The sequence below is a fragment of the Sturnira hondurensis genome, unplaced genomic scaffold, assembly GCF_014824575.4.
Source record: "Sturnira hondurensis isolate 20B ecotype Veracruz unplaced genomic scaffold, ASM1482457v3 Scaffold0000880, whole genome shotgun sequence".
In the NCBI taxonomy this organism is placed as follows: Eukaryota; Metazoa; Chordata; class Mammalia; order Chiroptera; family Phyllostomidae; genus Sturnira; species Sturnira hondurensis.
This window is the reverse complement of record NW_028073511.1, coordinates 3,935,738-3,962,913: the sequence shown is the minus strand read 5'-3', so window position 1 is coordinate 3,962,913 and position 27,176 is coordinate 3,935,738. Positions and strand designations below refer to the sequence as shown.

At 49.8% G+C, this 27,176-nt stretch overlaps 3 protein-coding genes across 10 annotated transcripts; 1 reads left to right on the top strand and 2 right to left on the bottom strand.

Annotated features, from left to right (window-relative positions):
- Nucleotides 1-88: 88 nt before the first annotated feature.
- Nucleotides 89-3,281, bottom strand: GNMT (glycine N-methyltransferase). Of its 3 annotated transcripts, none has more exons than XM_037053102.1 (6): nt 3,051-3,281; nt 1,805-1,932; nt 1,099-1,215; nt 758-900; nt 531-652; nt 89-461 (listed from the first exon to the last, which is right to left on the bottom strand). In XM_037053102.1, the coding sequence occupies exons 1-6, from the start codon at nt 3,254-3,256 to the stop codon at nt 281-283; spliced, it is 897 nt and encodes a 298-aa protein (XP_036908997.1). In that variant the 5' UTR covers nt 3,257-3,281; the 3' UTR covers nt 89-280. The 3 variants fall into 3 exon arrangements, with proteins under 3 accessions (XP_036908997.1, XP_036909007.1, XP_036908986.1); XM_037053112.1 differs by having other exon boundaries at nt 89-447; nt 3,051-3,280; XM_037053091.1 differs by having other exon boundaries at nt 1,805-1,978; nt 3,051-3,278.
- Nucleotides 3,282-11,176: 7,895 nt separating this feature from the next.
- Nucleotides 11,177-14,637, top strand: YJU2 (YJU2 splicing factor homolog). Of its 3 annotated transcripts, none has more exons than XM_037053068.1 (2): nt 11,177-11,740; nt 12,063-14,637. In XM_037053068.1, the coding sequence occupies exons 1-2, from the start codon at nt 11,396-11,398 to the stop codon at nt 12,684-12,686; spliced, it is 969 nt and encodes a 322-aa protein (XP_036908963.1). In that variant the 5' UTR covers nt 11,177-11,395; the 3' UTR covers nt 12,687-14,637. The 3 variants fall into 3 exon arrangements, with proteins under 3 accessions (XP_036908963.1, XP_036908971.1, XP_036908954.1); XM_037053076.1 differs by having other exon boundaries at nt 11,177-11,800; nt 12,123-14,637; XM_037053059.1 differs by having other exon boundaries at nt 11,178-11,722; nt 12,045-14,637.
- A 3,116-nt stretch (nt 14,638-17,753) lies between these two features.
- On the bottom strand, nt 17,754-26,219 carry CNPY3 (canopy FGF signaling regulator 3). 4 transcript variants are annotated; one of them, XR_005067459.1, is made up of 7 exons: nt 25,878-26,219; nt 21,850-21,973; nt 21,322-21,379; nt 21,127-21,223; nt 19,138-19,260; nt 18,780-18,897; nt 18,348-18,466 (listed from the first exon to the last, which is right to left on the bottom strand). XR_005067459.1 is itself a non-coding variant. In XM_037053021.1 (6 exons), exons 1-6 carry the CDS (start codon nt 26,032-26,034, stop codon nt 18,240-18,242), a joined length of 1,002 nt encoding a protein of 333 aa, XP_036908916.1. In that variant the 5' UTR covers nt 26,035-26,213; the 3' UTR covers nt 17,754-18,239. The 4 variants fall into 4 exon arrangements, 3 of the variants coding, with proteins under 3 accessions (XP_036908916.1, XP_036908925.1, XP_036908934.1); XM_037053021.1 differs by having other exon boundaries at nt 17,754-18,466; nt 21,127-21,379; nt 25,878-26,213; XM_037053030.1 differs by lacking the exon at nt 21,322-21,379 and having other exon boundaries at nt 17,754-18,466; nt 25,878-26,211.
- Between the last annotated feature and the right edge of the window lie 957 nt (nt 26,220-27,176).

Sequence of the window (27,176 nt, the reverse complement as noted above, 5' to 3'; positions counted from 1 at the left end):
AGTAAAATTGTGAGAGGAGGAGTCGGCCCCAAGGGAGGGAAGGGTGGGTTCCACCCAAGCCTGATTCTTCTGACTTAAACACAAGGCATGCAGGAACTGAAAAAAGAGCGACTATATTGTCATCCTTCCATTAGCCTAAACCCAATCCCTGCACCCCAGTTACAGTTGGCCTCTGCCCACACCCCCAGGATCTATACCTGGTGCTGCTGGTGTGGGGCTCCCCAGACAGAGCCTGGCAGCGCCTGGGCAGAGGGTTGTGGGAGCTGAGGCCACGCTCAGTTCATCTTCTTGAGCACGTGGATGAAATAGCAGGGAATGTAGGTCTGGCCTGGTTTGTAAGGCTTGAAGTCCCCCAGGATGCTGTGCTGGCACTTGCCCCCAAAGGCTGCTTGGAGCAACTCCGTGAAGGACGATAGACAGTGAGGATAGTAGGAGAGCCGGAACTTACTGCAACAGAGATGCTGACCAATCAGGAGGACTGGTGGCCTCGGCACTCCCCCCAACTCACCCCCACCTAGCCAAGCGGGTACCTCAGACCAGGAGAACCGTCCTCGCCAGCCCCTGGCACCTGCACTGTGTAGTCCAGGGTCACCATGTGGGCTTTGTTGTTCACTGTCAGCACTGATGTCGTAATGTCCTTGGTCAAGTCGCTCTGTAAGTGGTGGTGCAGGCTGCATTAGTCTCCACAACCAGTGTAGAGGGGTGGCTGGGCCCCAGAATCACACCTCCCACTCTGGGCCCTCCCTCAGGGACCCACCTTATAGTAGATGTTCTTTCCTGGGGGCGCGAAGCCTGTGCTGAGGATGTGGTCGTAGTTACGATGGTCGATGACCAGCAGGCCCCCGGAACACACCATGTTCGCAATGTTCTTCAGCGCCAGCCGGTGCTCACTCTGGTCCCCTGAACTCCGAGCAGGGGCAGAGCGGCTGTGTCAGCACCAGTCTCTCACCCGTGTTTCTACTCCCCAGGGCAGCAGTGCCAAGGTGAATAGGGGCAAAAAGCATAGTCTGCTCTGGCAGGAGAGCAGGCGCCCAGGGGTCTGTGCAGAGGGGTATAGCCCAAAGCAAGGACCGTGCCCAAGGCCACACCCTCTCTCACCTTTGCAGTCTGGCAAGTGGGCAAAACTGTTTCCAAGGCAGATGACGGCATCAAAGCCACCCTCTGGAGGCTGGGGCACATCTTTGTCCAGAGTCATCCAGTTGGCTTCCTCAATGACTGGGGGCCAGAAAGGGGCGATCAGGCTGGTACCATGGTACCAGCAGAACCCATCTGTGCTGAGTGCAGTTCTGCCTCAGTTTCCCCTTCAAGAGACACGCAGGGACTCCACATCCAGTTAGAGGAAAGGGATCATTATGGAGATGGAGGATGAAGGGGGGGCGGGGTCAAGAGAGAAGGGAGACATGGTTCAGGAAGATGACTCTGTGCTTATGGGGTTTTAAAAAATTATTTTATTTTATTTATTTATCTTTAGAGGGTAAGGGAAGGAGAGAGGAAGAGAAACATCAATGTATGGTTGCTTCTCGTGCATCCCCTGCCGGGAACTGGCCTGCAACCCAGGCATGTGCCCTGACTGCTTATGGGTTTTTATTTGGAGGGAGGGACAAGACATTACGAAGATAATTAAAACTAGCCCCTCACACCTGATACCTCATTGTGGTAACTAAGTCTCCCTTTTCAGGGAAATGACAGTAATTTTGCTTTGCCCTTGAAGAAAACAAAACATCCCACCCCAGGAGCCCAGGGCAGAGAGAACTGTGTCCTTGGTGGCTGGGCTGGGAGGGCCTGCCTGGCTGGACCCACATACCCCACTTGTCAAAGGCGGGCTCATGCCGCCGGTTCCAGCGTTCTTTAAGTGCGTATTTCAGCATCTTGTCACTGGCATCCACGCTTGTCACGCTGAATCCCTCTTCCACCAGCATGATGGAGTCCACCCTGGGCAGGGCCGCAGATGAGAGGCGGAGAGAAGCAGTCAGTGGGCCTGGGAAGGCGAGGAGGCCCTCCAGACCCCATTCCTCTGCTTCCTCTCCCTAGGCCCTCTCCATGGAACTCAAATGACCTGACAAATCTGGTTTTTATCACCAGGAAGCAATATTGCATTTTGGTTTTTAGCACCCATTCAGAGGTAGTCTACAAATGTGCATTCATCCTCTTGGCAATCCTGTGAAGTTCCCCATTTGAGAGCTGGGACAAACTGAGGCTCCCCAAAGTTAAGTAACTTGTGAACAGAAGGTAGTTCTCAGGGTGGTTTAAAGCCCAGGCCAGACCCTAACCACCTGATCTGGCCCTCCGCTCCACCAGGTGGGGGGGTCTCTATTTCTCTGAGACAGAACCGCCACAGCGTAAGTGTGATATTGCTACCCCTCGGGTTTTATGAGGATAATTTTTAAATAGATTTTATTGAATGTTAACTTCCTTTTTTTTTAACCCTCACCTGAGAACATGCTTATTGGTTTCACAGAGAGGGGAAGGGGATAAGAGATAGAGAGAAATATCGATGCGAGAGAGAAACATCCATCAGATGCCTCATATGCGCCCAGACTGGGACCGAACTTGGAACCCAGGCATGTGCCTTAACCAGGAATCAAACTTGTGACCCTTATGTTTATGGGCCAGTGTTCCAACCAACTGAGCCACACTAGCTAGGGCGGGTCTTCTGAGGATTTTTTTTTTAATGTGTTTCAAAAGTTCCTGGCAGAGTGCTTGGCATGGACAAATGCTGAGCAAACATTAATTGTTAGCAATTATCATCACCCTAGGAATAATGCTGGATCCAGGCTTGGGTCTCCTGCCACAGTGGCCCAAAACAAAGCCCAGCTCTGGCGCTGCCGGGGCGAACCACCTTCCCCACCCGCTGCGCCTACACCCTCACTCCCAGCCTCGTCCTGGCGCCCTCCAGTCCGCCTCGCCCGTGCGCCCGCCCAGCCGTTCTGCCCGCGCAGCGCAGACACCGTTCCTGGCCCAGGCGGCCGGGGCTGCTGGGACGTGTCCGGCCATGGTCCTGCAGTCCTGCGGCCACGTTCCCCGGATCCCGGCCCCCCGGACAGGCTCACCCAGTGCCACAGGCCACGTCGAGCACTCGCCGGCAGCCGTGCTGGTGCAGCAGCCCGAGCAGCCAGGACTTGTACTCGGCTGTGCGGCTGCGGGTGTCTCCGATGTAGAGCTGCCACACGCGCGCCGCCTCTCCATCTGCGTACTGGTCCGGGACCCCTTCTGCCGCCACCCCCAGGGAGCGGGTTCGGTACACACTGTCCACCATCCTGCCACGCACCTGGCTCTGGGGCCACCGGCCCGAATTTATAGACTGGCCCCTGCGGGAGGCCCGGCAGTCCCACCTGCCCAATAGCAGGTGAGAGTTCGGACACGCCCCTCCTGGGTCAGGGCCCGGCACCCGCCGGGAAGGCGCCACCTCAAAATCCCGATGAACCGCTCTCTCCCGCCTGAAGATCAAGCCCTCAGGCCAGTCCGTGGCAGGAAAGGACCACCCCAGCACCCTGCCCACTTTACCCAGCCGGCAGGACGACCAGGGAGGGTCCAGGAGAACGGGGAGCAGTGAGATTGCCCACCCCCCCAAACTGGAAAGAAAGGAAAGAATTTTCTTCGGTGCCAGCTGGTGCCCACTCTGGTCCTCTGAGTTCCAGATGCGGGGTGGGGGGGCAAAGAGGCTGTGTCTGCTCAATCTTCTGTCCGTATGGAGCTGAGTGCCCAGGACTGGACCATCCTTCGTGAATGAAGGTATCCGCATATGTAAAGCAGAAATACCCAGCTGAAGGAAGGCCTGGTCAGCCAGGAGAGGGTGGAATGAGGGGTCTGTGGGGATGAGACTGATCTGGCCACCCAAGTTCAGGAGCAGTTCTAGATCAAAGGAGGCTGGTGCTCCTCTGTCCCGTAGGTGACACACCAAGCTCCCCGCACCGCCCCCCCCCCCAGCGGAAGTCTTTGCTAACCAACCCTGCTTCTAAAGACCATCTGCTTTCTGCGGAGGTGCCCACAGGGTAGGAAGTCCAGAGTCAGGGGTGAGAGTACTTGGTGCTCTTGCTACTGCTCATTGTCACTTCATAAATTGGTCTTGGTTTGGTTGGTGTTTTCACCAACTCTTCCTTCCAAAGCAGAAGATCTTAACCTAAAAAAGACTCTGGACTGAGGTGGATTCAGTAAAATGATTGCACCTGGTGAAGCCCGAGGCAGCAAGAGCAGCTTTCCCCACCCAGTCCGAATTGTTCCGCTCACTTATGCATCATTGCTTGATTCCTGTATGTGCCCTGACCACCTCAACTGGGGATGGAACCAGCAACCCAGGCACGTGCCCCGACCAGAAATTGAACCAGTGGCCTTTTGCTTTGCAGACTGACACCCAACCAATTGAGCCACACTGGTCGGGATATAATCATTAACTCTAGTACACAGACTGCCTCAAATGGGCCTGTCCATGACCAGGTAACAGAGCCTTGTGTTTATGCTGACCCTACAGGCAGGTCTTTGGCAACAGGCTTACAAAGGCATTGTATGGGGGAGCTGCAAGTAAACCCAGGGTTTCCTTTTGTCAGAATAATCTGGGGGAAATCTGCTTCACCATTGCTTGACTTTGAGAAAAATCTCAGGTTAAAAGAATTATCCTCAGTTGTGGACAGCAGAGTTCTGTATCTTTGCATCAAGGCACAACACAGCGTCCAGCACAAACAACGCCCCCCCCCAACCTGTTTTGTAAATCTTTTTAAAAAAGATTTTATTCATTTATTTTTAGAGAGAGGAGAAGGGAGGGAGAGAGAGAGAAAAGGAGAAAAACATCAATGTATGATCGTCTTTCATACACCACCAACCAGGGAGCTGGCCCACAACCCAGACAAGGGCCCTGATTGGGAATTGAACCAGTGACCTTTGGTTCTTAGGCCAGCACTCAGTCCACTGAGCCACACCAGCCAGGGCTAATGCCCCATTTTTTTTTTTTTGGTTATAAGATCATAAGTATGTAGTTCTGTAACATAGCGACATCACACTCAAGCACACCATATGACATTTCAGGTGAAACGTTCAAATTAAAACTCTAGCACTGTCTGGTGTGGCTCAGTGGACTGAGTGCCAGCCTGCGAACCAAAGTGTCACCAGTTCAATTCCTAGTCTAGGGCACATGCCTGGGTTGCGGGCCAGGTCCCCAGTGTGGGGCGCATGGGAGGCAACTACACATTGATGTTTCTCTCCCTCTCTTTCTCTCTTGCTTCCCTTCTCTCTAAAAAGAATAAATGGCCCTGACTGGTGTAGCTCAGTGGATTGAGCGCAGGCCTGAGAACCAGAGGATTGCAGTTCTATTCCCAGTCAGGGCACATGCCTGGGTTGCAGGCCACTTCCCAGCCGGGAATACACGAGAGGTAACCACACATTGATATTTCTCTCCCTCTCTCCTTCCCTTCCCCTCTAAAAATAAATGAATAAAATCTTTAAGAAAAAAATAAATAAAATCTTAAAATAATGAAAACTCTAAATTATTATACCCATATTATTACCCTACCAGCCACACTCAAGCAGGTGTTACTTCTACTGGACTCTATAAGCCACCTGTCTCTATGGGGTGGCTTTTTTTTTAATATGACTCTTTTCCAAGAAAATTAGTTCCTCCCATGGGAAAAAAATCATTCTCGCTTTTTTTTTTCATTTCTTTTTCTTTCTTTCTTTTCTTTTCATCAATGTATGGTTGCCTTTTGTGTATCCCCTGCTGGGAGTTGGCCTGCAGGGAACCAGCCTGCAACCCAGGCATGTGCCCTGACTGGGAATCGAACCACGATCCTCTGGTTCGAAGGCCTGTGCTCAATCCACTGAGCTACACCAGCCAGGGCTCGCTTTTTTTTTTTAAAAAAAAGGAAAATACGCCCTGGCTGGTGTAGCTCAGTGGATTGAGCACGGGCCTGCGAACCAGACAATTGCGGTTCGATTCCCAGTCAGGGCACATGCCTGGGTTGCAGGCCAGTTCCTGGCAGGGGCCAGTTCCCAGCAGGGAATGCATGAGAAGCAACCATACATTGATGTTTCTCTTCCTCTCTCCTTCACTTCCCCTCTAAAGATAAATAAATAAAATTTAAAAAAAATAAAAAATAAAAATAATAAAGGAAAATGCATTCTTAAACTGATATTTATTCTACCCCAAATCAGAAGGAAAATAATTATTTGGCTGTAAATTACTGAGCTGAGAGTAATATCTGTTAACTTACAATTTGGCCATAAGAAATAAAATTTTAAGGAAAAATAGACCTACTAAGTTATTTGCTTTTGCATACTAGAGTTCTGAAATGCACTTAAGAAATTTGAGGAAAGCCCTGGCTGGTGTAGCTCAGTGGATTGAGCACAGGCCTGCGAACCAGAGGATCGCGGTTCGATTCCCAGTCAGGGCACATGCCTGGGTTGCAGGCCGGTTCCCTGCAGGCCAACTCCCAGCAGTGGACGCACAAAAGGCAACCATACATTGATGTTTCTCTCCCTCTCTCCTTCTCCTCTGAAAGTAAATAAATCAATAAAATCTTTAAAAAAAAAGAAATTTGAGGAAAAATGATGAATTATATTAAATTGGAATGACAACCACAATAGTAGAAAAATAATTTCTTTGTCACTATTTATAAATTAATTTACTAGATAGAAAATATTTGAAAATTAAGTGGCCAAGGGCAATTTATTCTTTTTCCTTTTTGTTTTATTTTCCACTTACTTTTGCCTCTTAACCTTCTCCAAATGAATCTGAGGTAAACCTGGAATTTCCTCTGGACTCCAAATGCTGTTGGGGAATGTCACCTTTAAAAGACTAGAATAGGGTTCTGGCTGGTGTGGCTCAGTGGATTGAGCATGGGCCTATGAACCAAAGGATCGCAGTTCAATCCCTAGTCAGGGCACATGCCTGGGTTGCAGGCTAGTTCCCAGCAGGGAATGCACGGAAGGCAGCCATACATTGATATTTCTCTTCCTCTTTTCTTCCCTTTCCCCTCTAAAGATAAATAAATAAAACCTGAAAAAAAAAGACTAGAATAGGCCCTGGCCAGATAGCTGAGTTGGTTGGAGCATTGTCCCAATATACTAAGGTTTCGGGTTTGATCCCTGGTCAGGGTGTGTACAAGAGTCAACCAATGAATGCATGAATATGTGGGATAATAAACTGATGTCTCTCTCTCTCCCATTCTCCTTTCTCTCTCTAAAAATAAAAATAAATAAATAAGAAGACCAGGATAATTATGTCAACAGGTTTACCAGATTCTTTGGTTCTCAATATTTAAGGACAAGTACTCCTGTGATTTTGAATCCTCTCTTCTCCTAATATTTTTATATATGTGTGTATATAATAGTGAAGCTTGGGAGAAGAGCATTTATTGGTAAATTTAGACACCTCTGCCCACATTTTCATTTAGAAAGCGTCATTCCAAGATTAGATTCTGGAGCTCTTTTTTAAATAAAGATTTTACTTATTTTATTTTTTAGAGAGTAGAAAAAAGAGATAAAGAGAGGGAGAGAAGCATCAATGTGTGGTTCTCCACTGGGGACCTGGCTCTGAACTCAGGCATGTGCTCTAAGACTGGGAATCGAACCTGCATGCCTTTGGTTCACAGGCCGGCATGCAACCACTGAGCCACACCAGCCAGGGCTAGACTCTGGAGAGCTCTTTGGTAAAACTAAATTTAAAAAATTACTTTGCTTTTCTTCTTTTATTTTATCTAGAAATAAAATCACCTTGGGGGGGAAACAGAGAAAAAACTACCTAGAACAATTATTTAAGTATTTTGCATTTGAGTTGGTGTAACATGATTACCCACACCCTTCCCAGAAAAATTTTTTCTTGGCCAGAAACTGTTTCAGCTCTTTTTCCCCGTTTTCTGTTCTAAAACAAAGTTGCTTGAATGTTTATTTAGCATTTTTAAGGAGTTTTTTAAAAAGATTTATTTATTTATTTATCTTTAGAGGGGAAGGGAAGGAGAGAGGGAGAGAAATATTAATGTATGGTTGCCTCTCTGTGGCTGATAGCCTTTGTGTCCCTGTTCCTGGGCACAAGATTTGGTGAACCCTGGCCAGCAGAGTCCACCTGTTGTGGCTTATGGTGAGAATGAATGCACAGGTGACAACAATCCTGTGGAGAAAAAGGGAACAAGCACGACTACTCTCTCAAGCGGAGAGTTGCCTATGGGTGCCTCGGCCACTCCCTCAAGAGGGGAGTGCCACGACCCTTGCCTAGACAGGCTTTTATTGTTTTCCTGGGGTCTTGCATCCCAGGAAAGATTTATTATCTATTACATAGAATATTATTGTCTGCATTTTAGGTACAATAAAGAAAATGAAAATAACATGCAGAGGGGAATGTCAATGAGCTGATTAGCTCTCCTAATCAGCTTGGGAGAACCAACCTTGGGAGAACTCATACTGGCTTTGGAAATTACCTTGCAGATAGACAATACACATTTGTTGTTTTAGACCAGGGTGGTGGAGTTTTAGCAAGAGCAAGCCATTAACAATCTGTATGCATTTTCTAGGCCTGATTCCCGTGGGAAAACTCAGTTTGAAAGTCTGGCTCCTGCCCACCACTTCGCTTCGGTAGGTTTTCCATACAGAACTGAGTCACATTTGCCAGGCCAAAACAACCTGGTCCCCTACACCTCTCGAGTGTCCCCTGCTGGGAACTGGTCTGCAACCCAGGCATGTGCCCTGACTGGGAATCAAACCGTGATCATCTGGTTTGCAGGCCCATGCTCAATCCACTGAGCTACACCAGCCAGGGCTATTTAGCATTTTTGTGATTGTTTTCAGCTTTTTAAAAAAAGGACCTTATTTATGTATTTATTTTTAGAGAGGGGAAGGGAGGGAGAAAGAGAGGGAGAGAAACATCAGTGTGTGGTTGCCTCTTGCACCCCTTACTGGGGACCTGGCCAACAACCAAGGCATGTGCCCTAGGCTGGGAATCAAACCGGTGGTTTGCAGGCCAGCACTCAATCCACTGATCCACACCAGTCAGGGCTGGTTTTCAGCCTTTAAAGGCTAAAGGCCATACTCTCCATAATGATAAGAAATTTCATTGAAATATTTGGTTTTAATTTAAATATTCATGCTTAAGATTTTTTTGAGAAATATAAAATCTTTACTCACATAACCATAATACAGTTTTTAAAAATAATAAAAATGCTGCTGTTAAATCTGGATTAAAAATTATAGGTTGTGAGTAGCCTCTAAATGTACTTTCCATTTCTTGGATGAAAATTTTTGTTCCTGAGTTTATACTTATTTGATTTCTTTCTCATCCAGAGATATTTTTTAAAATGTCAAGATATAGTGCACGTGAAATTTCATGGACCTCTTTTCTTTTTTTAACTATCAAAAGCATATTTTCTGGTTTTGATCATACATGTCCTTAAGCATCTTTTTAGTGGCTACACTGAGTGGATGAGCTGAGACTTGTTCATCATTTCCCAAGTTCTGAACATTTAAGATGTTCCCACAATTTTTTGAGAGGGTGAACATGTGGGTGATTATGATCAAATAATTTCCCAAATGGAATTTTTCTATTCATTGACACTATCACCCAAATTGAATGTTTGTTTCAATTCTTCTCTACATGAAGATATTATTCTTTGATATTTCATTAGGTATAAAATTATATCTAATTGTTTTAATCTTCTTTAATTACTACCAAATGTACCAAATAATTAGTCCTTTATCTCTAAATTGTCCATGTCCTCTGGCCACTGACATATATTGAAGCTGTCTTTTGTTTTCCTTGGTTAGACCCTGTGAATTTCAGGTAACCCAAATGTGAGGCCCTGGGCCAGGAATAAAATATCACAGAATATAAACTAAAGTACAGTTTGACTTCACAGAAAGTAAGAATAGGTATTATTTTACATATGCAGTGCTTATTGTTTGGAATTGGCTGAAAAGGCTAAATTCTTCATCCCAAAATGTTTACAAAAAGGCATTTAGCTGGTATAGCTCAGTGGATTGAGTGCGAGCCTGAGAACCAGACTATCGCCATTCGATTCCCAGTCAGGGCACATGCCTGGGTTGGGGGCCAGTTCCCAGCAGAGGACCCATGAGAAGCAACCATACGTTGATATTTCTCTCCCTCTCTCCTTCCCTTCCCCTCTAAAGATAACTAAATAAAATCTTTTAAAAATGCATTTAGCTTGAACTGTTATATGATCTAATGCTTCCACTTCTGGATATTTATCCAAGTAAAACAAAAACACTAACTCAAAAAGATATATGGATGCCCATGTTCATCGCAGCCCTATTTATAATATCCAAGATATAGAAACAACCTAAGTGCCCACTGTCAGATGAATGGATGAAGATGCGATATATGTACACAATGGAATACTACTCAGCCATAACAAAGAATGAAGTCTTGCTGTTTGGGACTACGTGGATGGACATTGAGGGCATTACCTTAAGTGAAATAAGTCAGAGAAAAATAACATGATATCATTCATGCAAAATATTAAAAAAGGACAAAAAAACCTCATAGATACAGAGAAGATATTGGTGGTTACCAGAGGAAAAGGGGGTTGGTGGGGCTTGGGCAAAATGTGTAAAGAGCGTCAATTATATGGTGACGGATGGAAACTACACTTTTGGTAGCGATCACATTGTAGTATATATACGAGTTGAACTATAAAGCCGAACATCTGAAACTCATGCGACGTTAAAAATAGATGTTACCTCAGTCAAACGAAGAGGAAGAGGGGCAGGGGCGCGGGGAGGAGTGGGAGAAGCAGCAGCAGGGAGGCCTGTGAAAAAATGGAGTGGGACGTTCTTTTAAAGGAAAAACACGAGGGGTGAGCAGTGGGGAGACATTTGGCAGCTAGTGTGTGTGTATGTGGGAGGTGAGTCTGGAATCCAGTCTTTGAGTCGACCTCAAAGATAAGATTTAAGATAAATGATTTAAGATAAGTGATTTAAGATAAACTTGGGGCGGAGCTTCCAGGATGCTCCCGGGTGGCAATCCGTGTAGCCCGTGGGAACTGCCCTCAGTCTCCACACAAGTGGAGACATTGGAACGTGCGGGTCCCCGGAGGCGAGCAGGCTAAGCGCTCAACACTACGCGCTCTATTTGCGGACTACAAGAACAACAGGAAGTATAGCGACAGCAGCCGCGTCGTATCACAACAGAATTTTAACTAGTGCATCGTCTTGTAACTTTCAATCCAGACGGCGCCCGGAACCTTTGTGCACTACTGACGTTGCAACTCGGGCGGAAAGACAGACGGATTCGAACTCTGAGAGGCGGAGGTGGAGCTAATAAAAAGGGCGAAAGTTAGATCCTGTGGCCAATAACAGAGGCAGAAAAAGTGACGTAAACGGAAGTGTGCGGGGACGGTCGCGGCAGTTCGGTAAACAGGGATCCTAAACGGTTCTGTGCTAGAGAGAACAGAAGGCCAAGATGTCGGAGCGAAAAGTTTTAAACAAATACTATCCCCCCGACTTTGACCCATCAAAGATCCCCAAGCTCAAGCTCCCCAAGGACCGGCAGTATGTGGTGCGGTTGATGGCCCCCTTCAATATGAGGTGTAAGACGTGCGGAGAATACATCTATAAGGGTAAGAAGTTCAACGCGCGCAAAGAGACAGTGCAGAACGAGGTCTACCTGGGCCTGCCCATCTTCCGTTTCTATATCAAGTGCACGCGCTGCCTAGCAGAGATCACCTTCAAGACAGACCCCGAAAATACAGACTACACCATGGAGCACGGAGCCACGCGGAACTTCCAGGCTGAGAAGCTCCTGGAGGAGGAGGAGAAGAGAGTGCAGAAGGAACGGGAGGACGAGGAGCTGAACAACCCCATGAAGGTGCTGGAGAACCGAACCAAGGACTCCAAGCTGGAGATGGAGGTACTGGAGAACCTACAGGAGCTCAAGGACCTGAACCAGCGGCAGGCCCACGTGGACTTTGAGGCCATGCTGCGACAGCATCGCCTGTCTGAGGAGGAGCGCCAGAAGCAGGAGCAGGAGGAGGATGAGAGGGAGACGGCGGCCCTGGTGGAAGAAGCTAGGAAACGAAGACTGCTGGAGGANAGCCACGCGGAACTTCCAGGCTGAGAAGCTCCTGGAGGAGGAGGAGAAGAGAGTGCAGAAGGAACGGGAGGACGAGGAGCTGAACAACCCCATGAAGGTGCTGGAGAACCGAACCAAGGACTCCAAGCTGGAGATGGAGGTACTGGAGAACCTACAGGAGCTCAAGGACCTGAACCAGCGGCAGGCCCATGTGGACTTTGAGGCCATGCTGCGACAGCATCGCCTGTCTGAGGAGGAGCGCCAGAAGCAGGAGCAGGAGGAGGATGAGAGGGAGACGGCAGCCTTGGTGGAAGAAGCAAGGAAACGAAGACTGCTGGAGGACTCCGATTCCGAGGAGGATGCTGCTGCACCTGCCCCACCCCCACCGACCCTCCGGCCCAAACCCACCGCTATCCTGGACGAGGCCCCAAAGGCAAAGAGGAAGGTGGAGAGCTGGGAGCGGAGCGTGGGCACCCTTGGCAGTAGGCCCCAGCTCTCAGGCCTTGTTGTGGTGAAGAAAACTGATCTGAATTGCAGCACCCCACAGGACCAGCCGGCACCCACCCTGGGCACTGTGAAGAACGGGAAGGCGGCAGTCCCTGCACTCAGGACACCTGGCACCTCCTCCCTGAGCCAGCTAGGTGCGTATTCGGATAGTGAGGACAGCAGCAGCAGCAACTGAGGCCTTTATCCAGTCCAAGGCTCATATGTCCAATTCCAACTGGTGGTTGGGGCAAGAGGCACCAATCAGAGCACAACCAGACAAAATGAATGTCTTCTGAGGTTGGCAGGACCAGCCAGGGCTTCCGCTGAGGGACTGGGTTTCTCTCCTGTCCCCTCAACCACCAGTCGAAAGCAGCTCTTGCTTTCCATCCACCTGGCACTAAGTCAAGGACTGCAACATCCCTGGAGTGATACATCCTTTCTTGGACAGCCCTTGAGATGTTAGCCAAGGTTTTGGGCCTACCCCACTGTTGGCTCCATCCCTTTACACCACAAAATCGTCTGGAACCAATAAAAGGGACCCCCACCCCCCAACCCACAAAACCATTTTCGCTTGGGAATATTGCTGCCACTGGACATAATTCAAGTCAGTTCCTACATGAGGACACATTAAAATCCTAGAACTGTGAAATATACATAGTAAGTCCAAATGGAAGACATCCTGGCTGTTTTCAACTTAACAACAGGTAGAAATTTATTTTTCAGATGATGGATTCTGAACTCTAGTCCAAGCTACTGGAAAAAAGTATTTCCTGCTGACTGCCTACCTAGCTTGAACACTGGGATGCTGTGGGAAAGGTGGGAAGCCATCACTTCCATGGACTCTGCTAGCAGATTTATTACGATGGATCCTTTTTTGGACTGTTTAATATACCAAATAAGACTCAACTTGTTTAATAAAGTTTCTTTAAGTGACTGTAAAGTTGGTCCCTGTATCTTTGGGTTGTGACACTAATTAATGGTGTCTACATTTCTATTAGCTGTGTGCATCTATGAGAGTTCCACCAATGTGTATGAGAGAAGTTCTTTTTGACCTTTCCACGCTTTGTTAAAAGCAGTTTTAAGGTGTGCTAACCTCCAGTGATATCTTCTTGGTATATGCCAACCTGCTCTCTGAGCTATTTTTCCACATAAAAGTGACCCACTTCTTGACCCCTGGTAACAGGCTAAGCATTGCTTATGAAACAGGTGACTTACTACATGCCATCATGTATAGGTGACTTGGAGAGTAAAACACCAAGATCACTTTGGTAAGTAATTCCTAACAAAATAACATTTTTTGGAATGTTATGTTTTTTGTACAGAGCGCCTTTTGTATTCAGGGGGTGGTGTGGTTAGTGGTTAAGTATTGCCCCTGAAACTGGTGATGGGGTCAGCCTGCTTCTCTCCCCTCCCAATGTGCAGCGACAGCCCCTATACACCATCAAAATCATTTTGTGGAATTTTAAGTTCTATTGGCCTGCACAATCTTAGTAGATGGAGGGTGCAATTTTAGAGATAGAGTGAATAAAATTGGATTCCTCTTAGATTGTGAAGAGAGGAAAGCCAGGCTTTGGGGGCAGCTTAAGGATCAAGCTGGCTTTAAGTTATATGCAAATATAAAATTCGAGAAGATAGACTTGAAGGTTAACTCACTGAATTCCCAACATTCAATTCGGAAGACATAAATAGACTAGCAGACAGCAGCTGGTCTACTTTCTCGAAGAGAGCTGTCTAAGAAAGGGGAGGGGGGCGGCATTCAAACCAGCTGTAGCTGCAGGGTACTATGGCATGTGGCTGTGTCCCAGGTTACTGAGCCATTCCACCTAGGCTTACCCTGATTGGGCCACTTACTAAATGTGTGACCTTGGGCAAGTTTAATTTTCCTATGCTTCATTCATTCAAAAGATACTAATTAAGCAGCTACTCTATGCTAGGCACTATATTAGGTGTTGTGGGAACAAAATAGACAAAACACTTGTTCTTTTTGTGGGGTGTGATGTTTCTGGGGTGACGGCAATAATGTTTCATGGCCTGGATGCTGGTGACTTAGGTAGTGTCTGCAAAAATTCATGGAGATGCACTTTTCTGTAAATGTACTTCAATATTTTTAAAAAGTCTATGGCCGTATAGCAATCACAGCTATATTAGATGAGTAAACCATGTAGAGCTGTGTGCTTGCCACATAACACTCAGAGAAAGTGGCTTCTATTATTAATTCAGTATAACTCCTTAATGAAACAAACTAGGCCATCGGGGATGGCCTAGAGATCCAGCTGGCTCTGCCTCGAGGATTAGTTCACAGAGCCCCTCCGTAAGCCAGTTAGGCATGGATCATGCCTCCGTCATGAAGAATGTGCTTTCTTTTTTTCAAGATCAAAATATAAAAGGAGTTTTGTTAGCACTTTAAGCTAAACAATGCAGAGCCGCTGTGAACATTTCGGGGGGCTGTGCGCTTCACAAGGGCTCCATCTTTAAGGGGCTGCCATTCATATCACAGACCTCATGGGTTTGTATATTACATTTTTCTGGCAGAAATTCTGGCGATCAAGTGTCCAATTTTAACAACATTTGTATTAAAACATCTTTCTGACAGGAGTCAAAGGTGTGAGGAGCACCACTTTCTAACTTGCAAAAAGATGCTGCGTGGAAATACCACCCAGGGACTTGGAAGCAGAGAGGAATCTGCCTTCTGGGAGCTGCCCTTTCAAATGGATGCAGAGGCCCAACCCCTGAGACTCGCCTATTTGGGCCTGTGGTTCTTTTAATCATTGAATTGGAACAAACTGGCCTTATGCTTTGTCCATTAGCCTCTGTGACTGTGGCTGATGGAAGTCTTCCACAGAGACAGGTCCTCTCTGGGGTTCCGACCAGTCATGTTTCTGAGGATGAGACCCTGACTGTGAGACTTCGGTGAAGCCTGCTCCTTCCGAGCACAACACCCCCAGTTCCTGCTGGTGAAGTGGGTTGCAGCTGGCCTCAGCTTAGTAACCATGGGAGACCTTTGCGAAGTGTGCCAGCTCCTAGGTCGCCAACCCAGCAAATCTGAGGTGGGCCCAGACATCCGTATGTTAACAAGCATCCCGGGGGACTCTCTTGTCCTATTCTAATGGGGTTTCTAAGAAGGGGGCTGAAATCAGGCTAACTTGAGCTCAGGCAGTCCCTTTACCTTATGGAGGGAAAGGGTGTGGGAAAGTGGGAGACAATATTCAAATTCAAAAAGGCTTATATGTGTCAGGGGGAAGAGGAAGAGAAAAACCTGGCAAGCTGGAGCCTGCCTCCTGCCTTTTAGGCTGGGCTGGGGAAGAAGCTGCCTGCTGGAGTGCTGGTGAGTGTGCAACATGCTCGCCCTTGAGGGGGCTGGGAGGAGGGTTCTTGTCATGGGGCAGCTGCAGGTCGAAGAGCAAAGTAGTCATATCGCTGTCTGCCCTCTGGTCTGGGCCTGGCTTGGGATTGGGCCACTGAGCCAACACCCTGTTAAAAGGACAGATCTTTGTCTCATCCTAGTCTAAGGATCAATAAAACTTTGGGGACAGACGTAAGCCAGGCACTGAAGTGTTGTGGGCTCAGGTTAGTGACAGAAGGGGGGGGCGGGGCGGGGGATCAGAGACTGGTCATCAAAGCCTAGACAGCTCAGGGGTTTGCAAATGGTTCTTCAGCCCTGGGTTCCAGCCCCCAACCCTCCCCCCAGTCATCGTCTATGCTCAGAACGAAGTTGAGGTCAGGATCCCACAGCCCTTTTAACAGGGCAGTGTGAGTCCTGCAGATGGGGCAGTGGGGGGCTAGACCAAAAAGTATCATCCTTCAAGGACCTGTTCTACTCAGGTGGGTGGGGCAGGAAGGCTTTGATCTCCACAACCTACTGATCAGAGTGTACTTACATTTGTCACGCTGTTTGTGTCTGACCCCCCAGCTTATGTAAGATCCCTGCAGAGTGAGAAAGTTCAAAAATGACACCCACTCAGTGCTCACCATCCAGTCTGTTAGCACATATGACTGTTAACACGGAGGCTTGCCTGGCTACTTTTTAACATATTGCTAAGTAATATTAAAATCATGTCTTTCTTGAAGGTTGGAGAAAAATAAAGCATCAGCTCTAAGCCTCACTGGTCAGTTTGTTCCACTGTCTCTGGTCTTGGCTACCCGACTTGGGAAAGGGGAAGGACTGAGCCCAGGCTGCGAGGGGACTCCTTACCCCAGGAGTTCAGACCCCAGAGCTGAAGAATCGGGGCACTTCAGCAGTGCATCCCCTCCTGCCAGCTGGGCCCAGCCACTTAGTGTGAGGAAGCCTCTCAGAGTGGGCGCTGGCGGGAGACCCCGTGGGGGCGCTGCGCTGGAGGGTCCTTCCACCATGCTCTCTAAGAAGCAAGGGCTGCTTCCCATTTTCCTTTTAAAAGAGGCTTGTCAGTGGAGGTGGGTTGTGGCCAAGAAACCAAACCAAACCAGTTCAATGTGAATCACGCCTCCTGTGCCAGACAACGGAGGACAGCGCCCCGGCAGCTGTGGGGAAATGCGATGGCTGGGCTTGCAGCCTGTGGAGAACACCAGAGCCTGCGGGCCAGCTGTGCACTTAGTAACAGCAGGACTGGGCAGGTCACCTGACTTGAGCCTCAGTTTCCTTTTCTAGAATACAAGGTTAACAGCACCCAGTCCACAAGCACACTAGGGGGAACGCACAGCACTTTGAATATGCAGTTGTCCTCACCACTGCAACTGCCTGCCCTGACCCCTACCCTCAGGGCAGGTGCCCGAGTCCCACCCCTCATCCCCAGAGGCCAGCCTTCCTGTCCCCTGCGGCTCCCAGGAACATGATGTAACCAACTGCTGTTAGATGACGAGGGTGTCCTCCCCTTCAGGCTCCAGGAACAGCCAGAGCAGAGTAATCAATTAGGAAACAAGGTTCAAGACCAACAGTCAGGGCCAGATGGAGGTGGGAATGAGGGGCAGGAGCTGGTGGAGTCACCAGTAAACTACACAACGAATGTGAAGGCCTTGGGGGAGAGAGGAGAGGCAGGAGGAGGGGAGTGAGGGCAGCCAGGTGCCCAGGGTACAAATGAGGCCCCCCCTGGTCTGGGGAGCTCAGGGAGCCGGAGGGCAGCCCAGGGGAGGGGCCGGAGCACTGTGCTGGGCCTCACCCCATGCCCATCCTTCACCCCTCAATGGCCTGGGCCCTCCTCATCCTCAGCTCCCAAGCTGGAAGATGAGGGGTGGGGAAGAGCAACAAGGGGCTTCAGGCCCCTCTGAGGGGCTGAAGGTGACTCAGAAATCAGAACCAAAAAGGCCAAAAGGTGTTTACTCTGTGAGCCCTGGGGAGGACCAGGCAGAGCACAGGTGTCCACAGGAGGGTGAGCAGAGAGGAGGAGCTAGGGCCTGTAGTCTTGCTTTCCTGTGCAGGCAAGGGGAAGTGAGGTCAGGTGTGCCCTCCTCCCACGCGCCAGAGGGCTCCAGTCCCGGGGCCCAGCGACACCTGACCCTCCTGAGTTCACACTGGAGTCCCTGGCAGTCCTGAAATCGCATGGTCTGCCTGAAGCCTTGAGGAGACAGAAATGCTTGCCGGAGGGAAAAGGCTGGTGCGGACTGACTGCAGCCAATCCGAGTTGTTCCCAGGATAGTGTCTTTCTCTGACAGGAAGAGGACACATGAGGCAGGGAGGACCCGAGGCCAGGAAATCTGTCCTTGCCGGCTGGAGCCATGCCCCAGATTCTTCAACTTCCGTGCCAGGGGTCTGGGTTCAGGGGGTGCTGGGTGAGGCTCAAAGCTCATCAGGGGGGCTGTGTGTGAGGGGAGATGCCTTCTGGATGCCCTCATCCTCCTCGGGGCTGGGGTCTCCCTCGAGGCCACCCAGCTCCTTTCTCTGTTTGCTGCTGCCGCTGCCACTGCCACCGGATGCTTTGGCTCTGTTGCTCTTCTTCTTGGACTTCTTCCCTCCTAGGGTGGCTGTGTCCCCCTTCTTGCCAGACCACTTCTCTGCTAGGCAGCCTGGGTGAGGAGAGACACCCTCAGCAGACTGGTTTCCTGGGAACTGGAATTGGTGCCTGACGTCACCACCTCCACCTCACTGTGGCTCCCAGGCCCCTCTGGGGGCACCTGAGTTCTCTGCGTGTTATTCTGCACCTGGTGCTGATGCCTCTGACCCTGCCCTGTCACATCAAGCTCCCTGAGAGCAGAGATCCTACAACAAACTCTGTTTCTTATTTCTTTCCCATCCTCTGCCTACCCGCCTCGCCCAAGGGAAAGCAAACAATGAAATGGAAGGCCAACCCACCCTGCCTCCTCCCTCACTCAGACTCACTGGTGTCCTTGCCCTTCAACACGTGGTTGGCACAGAGGAACTGAGTCAGGTCCTCCTCCTGGTGGTTTCTGTACCAGTCCTCGATCACTTCCTCAAACTCTTCCACCAGCACGTCACACTGTCAATCACAATACCGCAAATTGGCAAAGCCCTGGCACCGACTCTCATCCGGAGGAGCTCGGCTGAGCCTCACGACCCACCGCAAGGCAGGCAGGTGGCTGTGACTCTCCCGAGGAAACTGCAGCCAGACAGGTGAAAGGACCAAAGTCCCCCAACTCTTGGTGGCCTTCCTCATCAGCAGAACCAACTGTCACCCACCCCTGAGGGCCCCCCCACACCGAGAGCCAAGGGCCTGTACCTGCTTCTTGAGGTCGGCCACTTCTGCAGAGGTCTCGTTCCACAGCTCGTAGGGGATGTCCATCACCACCTTGACCCCTTTGTGTACCAGGTTGTGCAGCGTCTCAAAAGTCTCTGACATGCCCTGGAGGAGGTGACCACACATGAGAGGTAGAGTCACTCCTCCACCCCCTGCCCTCCTCTCCAGGTGGCATCAGAAGCCCAAGGACCTGGCTCTGAGGAGTCGAGACCTCCCAAGCTTCTCACATTTAACCTCTCCTTCCTCTCCTGTCCTTTAGGCCTACCTCCCCTAACCCTACACACACACCGCCTGTCCTGCCCCCTCACCCCTCGTCCTTTCCAAAAGACCTGCTGTGGCCCTCGGGCCCTTTGAAGGAGTACATACTCCTTTTCCAGGAAATGAGTTTGTCTGGGCTCTTCTTCACTGTGGCTGGGCACACTCCCCACCTAGGTTCTTCCGAGGGCTTGTGTCTTCCCTTGGTGGGAAGAGGGCATGGGCAAGGCAGGAAAGACTCTGTTCTATAAAATGCGTTTCTGCCAGCTACCTAGGTTTCTCCCAGGACACAACACACTATCTATCCTTCCAGAGATAATGTGTACAAATACACCCTCCTCTCCTCCACCCCCACATTTACACAAGCAGTAATAGATCATTATTATGCACCTTGCCTTTTAAAAATTTAATAACACACCTTGGAGCTAATTTTAATTCAGTTTGTGAAGAGCTACCCCATTCCTGGTTTTTCAGGTGTGGAACAGTCTCCCGAACGGCCACACCAATTTATTTACCACTCCCCCTACAGGTGGATGGTCAGGTTGCTTCTCATTTTCTTGTTATGGAAAATAATTTCTAAAAATTTTCCATTAAAGCAGACATTATTACCAACTAGGGTACAAAATGCATACAAATTTAAAAAATAAAACCTAAGACTTCTGTTGCTTGACCCTATCCCTCTGGGTTCCCCAGGGGTTTCTGACTCATCCCCTTTGCTAGGAGGGGGCTTCGGTGGAGAAATGTGCCAGGCACGGAAGATGCAGAGATGAAGAAATGTGTGCTGTGCTGCACAAAGCTCCTTGTCTGGGGAGAGGAGCATTTATCCACACATTAAACACCTTACATGGCCCAGAGGCACCTGAAGGAGGGGAGGGTGGGTGCCCTGCAGGCCAGAGGAGGGACAGGAGTCACCACCCGCTAGGAGGCTCTGAGCCTCTAAACCCCTACATCCCGATGCCTCCTGCACACGTGCTTTCGGTCCTCCTGGGGGCTGCGCCTGGGAGCATTTCTGCCTGTCTGAGACCAAAGCGGGACCCTGATGGGCGAGCCCAGGCCATCACGAAGGTGCCTATTGCCATGGAAAAGTCAGACCACCCAGCAGAGGAGGGGTGCAAACGGCAATCNTTGCTTGACCCTATCCCTCTGGGTTCCCCAGGGGTTTCTGACTCATCCCCTTTGCTAGGAGGGGGCTTCGGTGGAGAAATGTGCCAGGCACGGAAGATGCAGAGATGAAGAAATGTGTGCTGTGCTGCACAAAGCTCCTTGTCTGGGGAGAGGAGCATTTATCCACACATTAAACACCTTACATGGCCCAGAGGCACCTGAAGGAGGGCAGGGTGGGTGCCCTGCAGGCCAGAGGAGGGACAGGAGTCACCGCCCGCTAGGAGGCTCTGAGCCTCTAAACCCCTACATCCCGATGCCTCCTGCACACGTGCTTTTGGTCCTCCTGGGGGCTGCGCCTGGGAGCATTTCTGCCTGTCTGAGACCAAAGCGGGACCCTGATGGGCGAGCCCAGGCCATCATGAAGGTGCCTATTGCCATGGAAAAGTCAGACCACCCAGCAGAGGAGGGGTGCAAACAGCAATCCGCGAAGAATGGGAAGAAGCCAAGGAGGGAAGCTCCTTCGGCAGGATCTTCAAATCGCACCCACGCCAACAGACATGCTCAGCCACATGCAGGCTGAGCCCAGCAGGAGGAAGGACAAGCCAGTCCCACCTTGGCAAACCGGTTGCTGCCAGTCCGCTCCTTGTGTAGGCTGTAGTCCAGGAGCCGTTTGCAAATGGTCTCAGTGACTTCGATTAACCGCAAGTCCCTGCCGAGACAGCAGCGCAAGGGGCTGAGTCCCCTCCCAGCCCCGCGGGTCAGTGTCCGTCCCTCCAGCCCTGCTACCCCAACGCCTGCGAATCTCACCAATGGGAAGTCAGAGCTGGAAGGAGGATAGGTCATCTGGTCTGGGTGCTCTGAAATGCTGGAACACAGACCAGAGAGACAAAATTTTAACAGCTCTACTGGAAGGGATTTTTTTTTAAAGCTCAATGAGTCAGTAGATTTTTTTATAAAGTAAAATGTATAAAAGTTTGATGTTAAAATACTGCATTTGAAAGGATGATCATAGCCGAGGGAAGTTTTTTGTTTTTAAATATACCTAGCGAAAGTAAAAGTTGGTAATCGTACGTTACCAATATTTTAAAAATTGCACTGGTCTATGAAACCTAAGAGTTTGGGAATCACTGATAAGGTCCAACAGTCCTTCTTCCTTTACGGATGGGGAATGTGAAGCCCAGAGAGGTTACGGGATTTAGGAAGGCCACCCAGGTAGCTGGGTGAGAGCTGCCTCCCCCTGGTGCGTCTGCCTGGCTACAAGGGAGAATGGAACTCCAAGCTGCTGAAGCCTTGAGGAGCAAAGCAGGCCAGGCCAGCGGGTCCCCGTTCACTTACGACTTGGTGTATTTGACGCCGGAGGCCTTTCGGTCCAGGATGCCATAGCCTGTGTCAATGACCTCCTTGGTCTTGCCAGTTTCCTCAAAGGCTGACTTCAGCTCCACGGCGACATATTTACACACTGGGGGAGGGAGACACAGCACAGCCTACTGAGTACAGGTGTCTGTTGGCAGCCAGCTCCCAGCAAAACACTCAAGCGCAGGCCTCTCCCAGAATGGGCTGAGTCAGTGCTCCAGGCAGGGAAGGGGTTAGCACCAGACCACCGAATGGAGTTCGGTGGGTGAAACCTGGCCTCAAGATCCATGGCTTCATGTCTACTCTCGGCCCTTATCCCACGCCGACCTCATTTCTCCCAGCTCCATTCTGCTCCTCTGCTCCCTGCAATCATTTTTCCCTTACAGTTTTCAAACATACAGAAAAGCTGAAAGGGTACAACGAATGTATTATACCTTCCATTCATATTCAACAATGGTTAATGACGCACCAAGGGCTCTCTCCAACATGCAACATAAAACAATGTGATAATGTAGCAACAGTGTTCAGGATGGGCCAAGCAGATTTACAGTCACTACAATCAATAACACAGGAGTAACTGTTTGTGCACTCGCAACTGTAAACCTACTTTTGCCCACACCTGGATACATTGCTTCTGCTAAACCATTTGGAACGTTGCAGACATCACCATCTTTCACCCCTAGATATGGCACGTGTACTTTTTTAGAACAAGACCTTCTACCTACCCATGAAACAATTTTGATACTTGAAAAATTAACAGTAATTCCAAGATCATCTAGTACTTAGTCCATATTCAAATTGCCCCAATCGTCCCCCAAATGTCTTTTATGACTGTTTCATCACTGGGTTTCATATGCTGTGACAACCCCAGCTCACAATCCCTGCGAAGTTAATTTGTTCAATCCCCTCCACAGGCCTTGTTTCTACTGTTTCTGTACATTTATTTCCTCATTTCCTCTTACTCTTCCACAAATAATTATTACGCAACTCCCATGTGTCAGGCACTGCCTGGGAACACAGAAATAAAAACAAGTTCCTCCTTTTCAGATGCTCAGTCTAACGGAGCAGAAAGAAGTATAAATGAATAATTTTCACTGCATAAGGAGCGCTACCATGGAGGTGTGAGGTGCCTCAGCCTTAGGAAAGGGCTTACTGCTCTCTGGGGCCTTCCGGCTTTGCGGCCAGCTCTCCCAACCTCACCATAAAAGGCTCTCCACCCAGGAAGCCTTTCTGAACTAATCCCAGAAAGGGATTGCTCTTAATTTCATTCTGGGACTGTGCAGAACCCATGTTCTCACTAAGGGCCTTTGGTCATTTCACACGCCTCTCCAATTAGACTACAAGAGTGCCCCAAGTGAGCGTCATGGCCTGGACTTTCTCTGTATCCCTCCAGTCCGGGACTCTGTACGTGTCAGATACACGGTGAATGTTGCCAAGAGAGACTGTGGCTGAGCAGCTTCTGATGCATCTGAATAGAATATGGCCTGCAGACTAAATGCCATCAGCGTTGTTATAACACAAACAGCAGAGTTAGGGAGAAAACCAATTTACCACCAAAATGAATACACCCCCTGGAGGCTTGCTTGATGAAATTTTATAACACATACATTACTAGATGGCTTGGAGAACTTGGAACACACAAACATTCCAAAATATAAGCTGGTGATCTCAGAGTCTGCAATGAATTGAGGGCGTCTCAGCTCCCTGGCTCTCCGTCCAGGACCATCTGGGCTCCCTCCCCTCTTCTGTCCTGTACTCTGTGCGAGGCCATTTTTCCTGGCTCTTCTGTCCCCTTCTCCCACACCCCAATGTGCAGTATTCTAGGTTCAGGAGGTTGGAACCCTCAACTCATCTCTCTTATACTCAGTAGCCACAATCTTGCTTCTCAGTTCTTCCAAACCTTAACTCTTCAAGAGCCCCTCTGGGTTACCCACCCAGAATCACTTAAAGGAGACTCATGACACAGACCCCGGACTCCCATGGACATCTTCCTACTCTTTTTCTGGGCAGGTTCTCCTTCCTGTGTGTCAGGGCCTGTTCCAGTAAAGCTACTGAGCCAGGAGGCAGGCTTTGTGGGCCAGATGCAATTGGCATTTAATAACAAAGGTGGAACCTGACCAAGAAAAGTAAATACACTATTAAGAGAAGCCTAAGGGTTGGAATTTGCCAAGCCCTCCTGTGACTGCAAATCCCTTTTAAAGCAACCTTTATCAGTTACCTCCAAAATAAGACTGGACAAGAATAATCTCAAAGATCCTTGCCTGTTCTATCCTTCTATGAGTCTGTCAATACCTAAGAAAAAGAAATGTGAGCTTCTTAGGCTGAGAATAATTGGAGAAACAGTAGGGGCTATTTGGTATCAGAATAAAACAGAAAACAGAGAAGAGGAAGCGAAAGCCCCAAAGGATGTCTGTTAGCACTAGAGGAAGAGTGAAAAAAAGCACAACCCTCTGCCTGTTTGAGGGACGGAGGGAGAAGGTGCGGCCGGACTGTGCACCAGGGTCCTACTGGTGAAGCTGGCCCAGCTCTGAGCATCTCCCCTTTAATCTCACCAACGGGAGGACTGTGTGTCCCAAACCAGTCCACCCCCACTTCCCAATGCTCAGGGAACATCTGCTCTGCTGTTGGCTTTGAACTAGGATGGAATAAATTTATAGCCAACTTTCTGGATGGCCTGGGGTTAGGGAGGTGAGAAGGAAGGAGTGACTATAAAGGCCTGAGGAGGGATGGAGGGATGGAGGGGAGGATGGAGGAGGGATGGAGGGGGTGGAGGGATGGAGGAGGGATGGAGGGGGTGGAGGGATGGAAGGATGATGGAAGGATGGAGGAAGGATGGAGGAGGGATGGAGGAGGGATGGAGGAGGGGTGGAGGAGGGGTGGAGGGGTGGAGGAGGGGTGGAGGAGGGGTGGAGGGATGGAGGAGGGGTGGAGGAGGGGTGGAGGTGGGGTGGAGGGGGTGGAGGGGAGGGCTACCTGCAAAAGGTAGCCTTGACTTGGCCAGACAGCTGTTGCTTAGGGCAGCATCCTGATATGCCATTGTTACAGGTTTGATCCCTGGTCAGGGCACATGCAAGAACCAACCAGTGAATGTATAAATAAATGAAACAACAAATTGATGTCTCCCTTCCCCCTCTCTCTAAAAATCAATAAAAAAGAAAAAGAATAAACAAGAAAGGGTAGGCCCTTCATAGTCCTGGGTCACTGCTTTGTGTGGTAGCACCTCTCTCTCTGAATCCTACCCTCTGACATCGGGATGCTCTCTTTGTCCATATCCCTAAAATCTCCCTCCCTCATCAAGCTCTCTCAGGCTCTATTTTTCTCCTAAAGTTACTCCTTAGGCTTCAGACCCTCCTCTTTCCTTCTCACACATCCGCAGTCCCCCGTTTATTTATATGTATTTTAAAAAATACCTGAGAGAAGGTCCCTGTTTTCAAGGAGCTCAAAGCTAGTGAGGGAGACAGACAACTACACAAATTAGGTGTCAGTGAGCGTGCAAAGAGGAGTCTCAGGTTCTCCCTCCCCTCAGACTAGTCATAGGAATCTTTTCAGTTCCTCAAACTTGGTCTTTCCATTTGTCGTTTCCTCAGTGGGGCCCTCCCTTTTCACTTCTCTTCACTCAGCTAATTCCTAATTACTCTTGTGCTTCCTATACGAAGCCCCTCTCTCTCTACACCCAGCCTTTCCCATCTCTGGGAGAGGCTGGACTAGCGCTCCTCACCCGGCCCCCAAAGCCCTGTACCTCCATCTATCACGGCACCTACTACCCTGGATGATAACTGAGTTTTGTTTTGTTTTGCTTCATTTTTTAAACCATTTGTGAGCTCCAGGTGCACCGAGACCTGATCTCTCGCTCGGCCCCGTATCCCCAGCGTCCCGGACAGAGCCAGGCACACAGTAGGTTAAATGAATGGAGAGACCGCTCGGGAGCCAGCAGCACCTTTCACCGCCAGGGTGTTCTCCGTAAGCCCTGCCCCTCCAGCAAGGCAGTCCCGTGGGCCCCGCCCCTTCACCTTCGCATTTGCTCGGCAGTCGAACCCAGTCTGTCTCCTCAGCTTGGGCCTGGCTCGGGCCCAGCTCCGGGGTGGACAGTTGCAGCAGCAGCAGGAGAAGCAGAAGCAGAAGCCAGCGGGTCCCAGGCTGGGGCGCGGGCTCAGGCAATGGCTCCATGGCCCAGCGGGACCCGACCCGGAGGGCTGCGCTTCCCACGGCTGCGCGTGCTGCGTGGCTTCTGGGAGCCGCTTGCGGCACTGCACACGTGCCTCGGCTTAACCGGGGCACCGGGGAGCCCCCGGCCCGCTCCCTCCTCCAGCCGCCGCGGCCCGCCCCCGGAGCCGACGAAGGCCGAGGGACTGCGCAGCCAATGGGCGTTTCGGGGTTCGTCCTGTAGCAAATGAAAGGATGACCTTTTTCGGTTTGGGCCAATAAAAGAGCCGATGGTGTCCTCAGTGACCAATGGCAGCATCTTTCCCCACACCCCTAACGGAGGCTCTGGGAGGAGCTAGGGGACTGAGACGCTCGGAAAGGAAGCTGCCCGCTGGGCCTGAGCCGGCGCGGGTGGGGCGTGCTGGCCCTAGAAGACTGGAGGAAAGCGGTCTTCACTGCCTTCTCCGCCTGCTTTCACGTCACTTCCCTGCTGGGGCCATAATGCAGCGAGAGCTCTTACTGAGCACCCGTTTTTAAATTTTACTATTATTGTTTTTATTGCCAGCTAGTCAGGTAGGCTCTGTGAGTGAGACTAGGACGACTCAGTCTCCAGCCTTTAAATAGCTTTCTTAGTGCCCAAGGACCCTAGGTTTGTCCCAGTGAGAACTTGGAACAGGTCCCTTCCTACCTGAGCCTCAGTTTCTAGCTGTATGATGACCAAGCTATCCTTCTAGCGGCTATTCAAGGCCTATGTGGAAGTTCAAATAGGTTAATGGACTTGAAGCTTATCGAGCAGATTGTCAAAAGTGAACGCATTAACTTTCTTTGTAGTGTGTAACCTTAGTCCTTTAATGCCCTTATTATTTAGTTGTTTGGATTTTGAGTTCCCAGAAGTCAAGGACTTCATTTATTAATACCTAGATCTAGGAGCCCTCCTGGAAAATAACATTAAGCCAGTTTCAGTGGGGATTTATAGTCTGGAGCAGGGCAGGATTGGGGGAATTGGAACAAAATGGAGAGGGGTGTTGAAGCTAAGGGAAACCCTGCTTGCAGAATGAGAAGACATTTACTGAGGCAAGAAGCTCAGCATCTGACCTGAGAGCTGGGAAGGGGTGATGACTGGATAAAGTCTGAGGCTGTGACTAGACTTGCCCCTCCCCGACTCA

Bases quoted from the DNA above. Each gene is read 5' to 3' on its own strand.
- GNMT (XM_037053102.1), bottom strand. From the start codon at position 3,256: ATGGTGGACAGTGTGTACCGAACCCGCTCCCTGGGGGTGGCGGCAGAA. The intron at 1,216-1,804 runs GTATGTGGGTCC...TCTGGCCCCCAG, and splicing joins GCCCGCCTTTGACAAGTGGG to TCATTGAGGAAGCCAACTGG. The intron at 462-530 runs GTACCCGCTTGG...CTGATTGGTCAG, and splicing joins GACGGTTCTCCTGGTCTGAG to CATCTCTGTTGCAGTAAGTT.
- YJU2 (XM_037053068.1), top strand. From the start codon at position 11,396: ATGTCGGAGCGAAAAGTTTTAAACAAATACTATCCCCCCGACTTTGAC. The intron at 11,741-12,062 runs GAGGAGGAGAAG...AAGCTCCTGGAG, and splicing joins AGGCTGAGAAGCTCCTGGAG to GAGGAGGAGAAGAGAGTGCA.
- CNPY3 (XM_037053021.1), bottom strand. From the start codon at position 26,034: ATGGAGCCATTGCCTGAGCCCGCGCCCCAGCCTGGGACCCGCTGGCTT. The intron at 19,261-21,126 runs GTGGGACTGGCT...CACCTCCTCCAG, and splicing joins GCAGCAACCGGTTTGCCAAG to GGCATGTCAGAGACTTTTGA. The intron at 18,898-19,137 runs GTACAGGCCCTT...TGTGATTGACAG, and splicing joins TGGCCGACCTCAAGAAGCAG to TGTGACGTGCTGGTGGAAGA.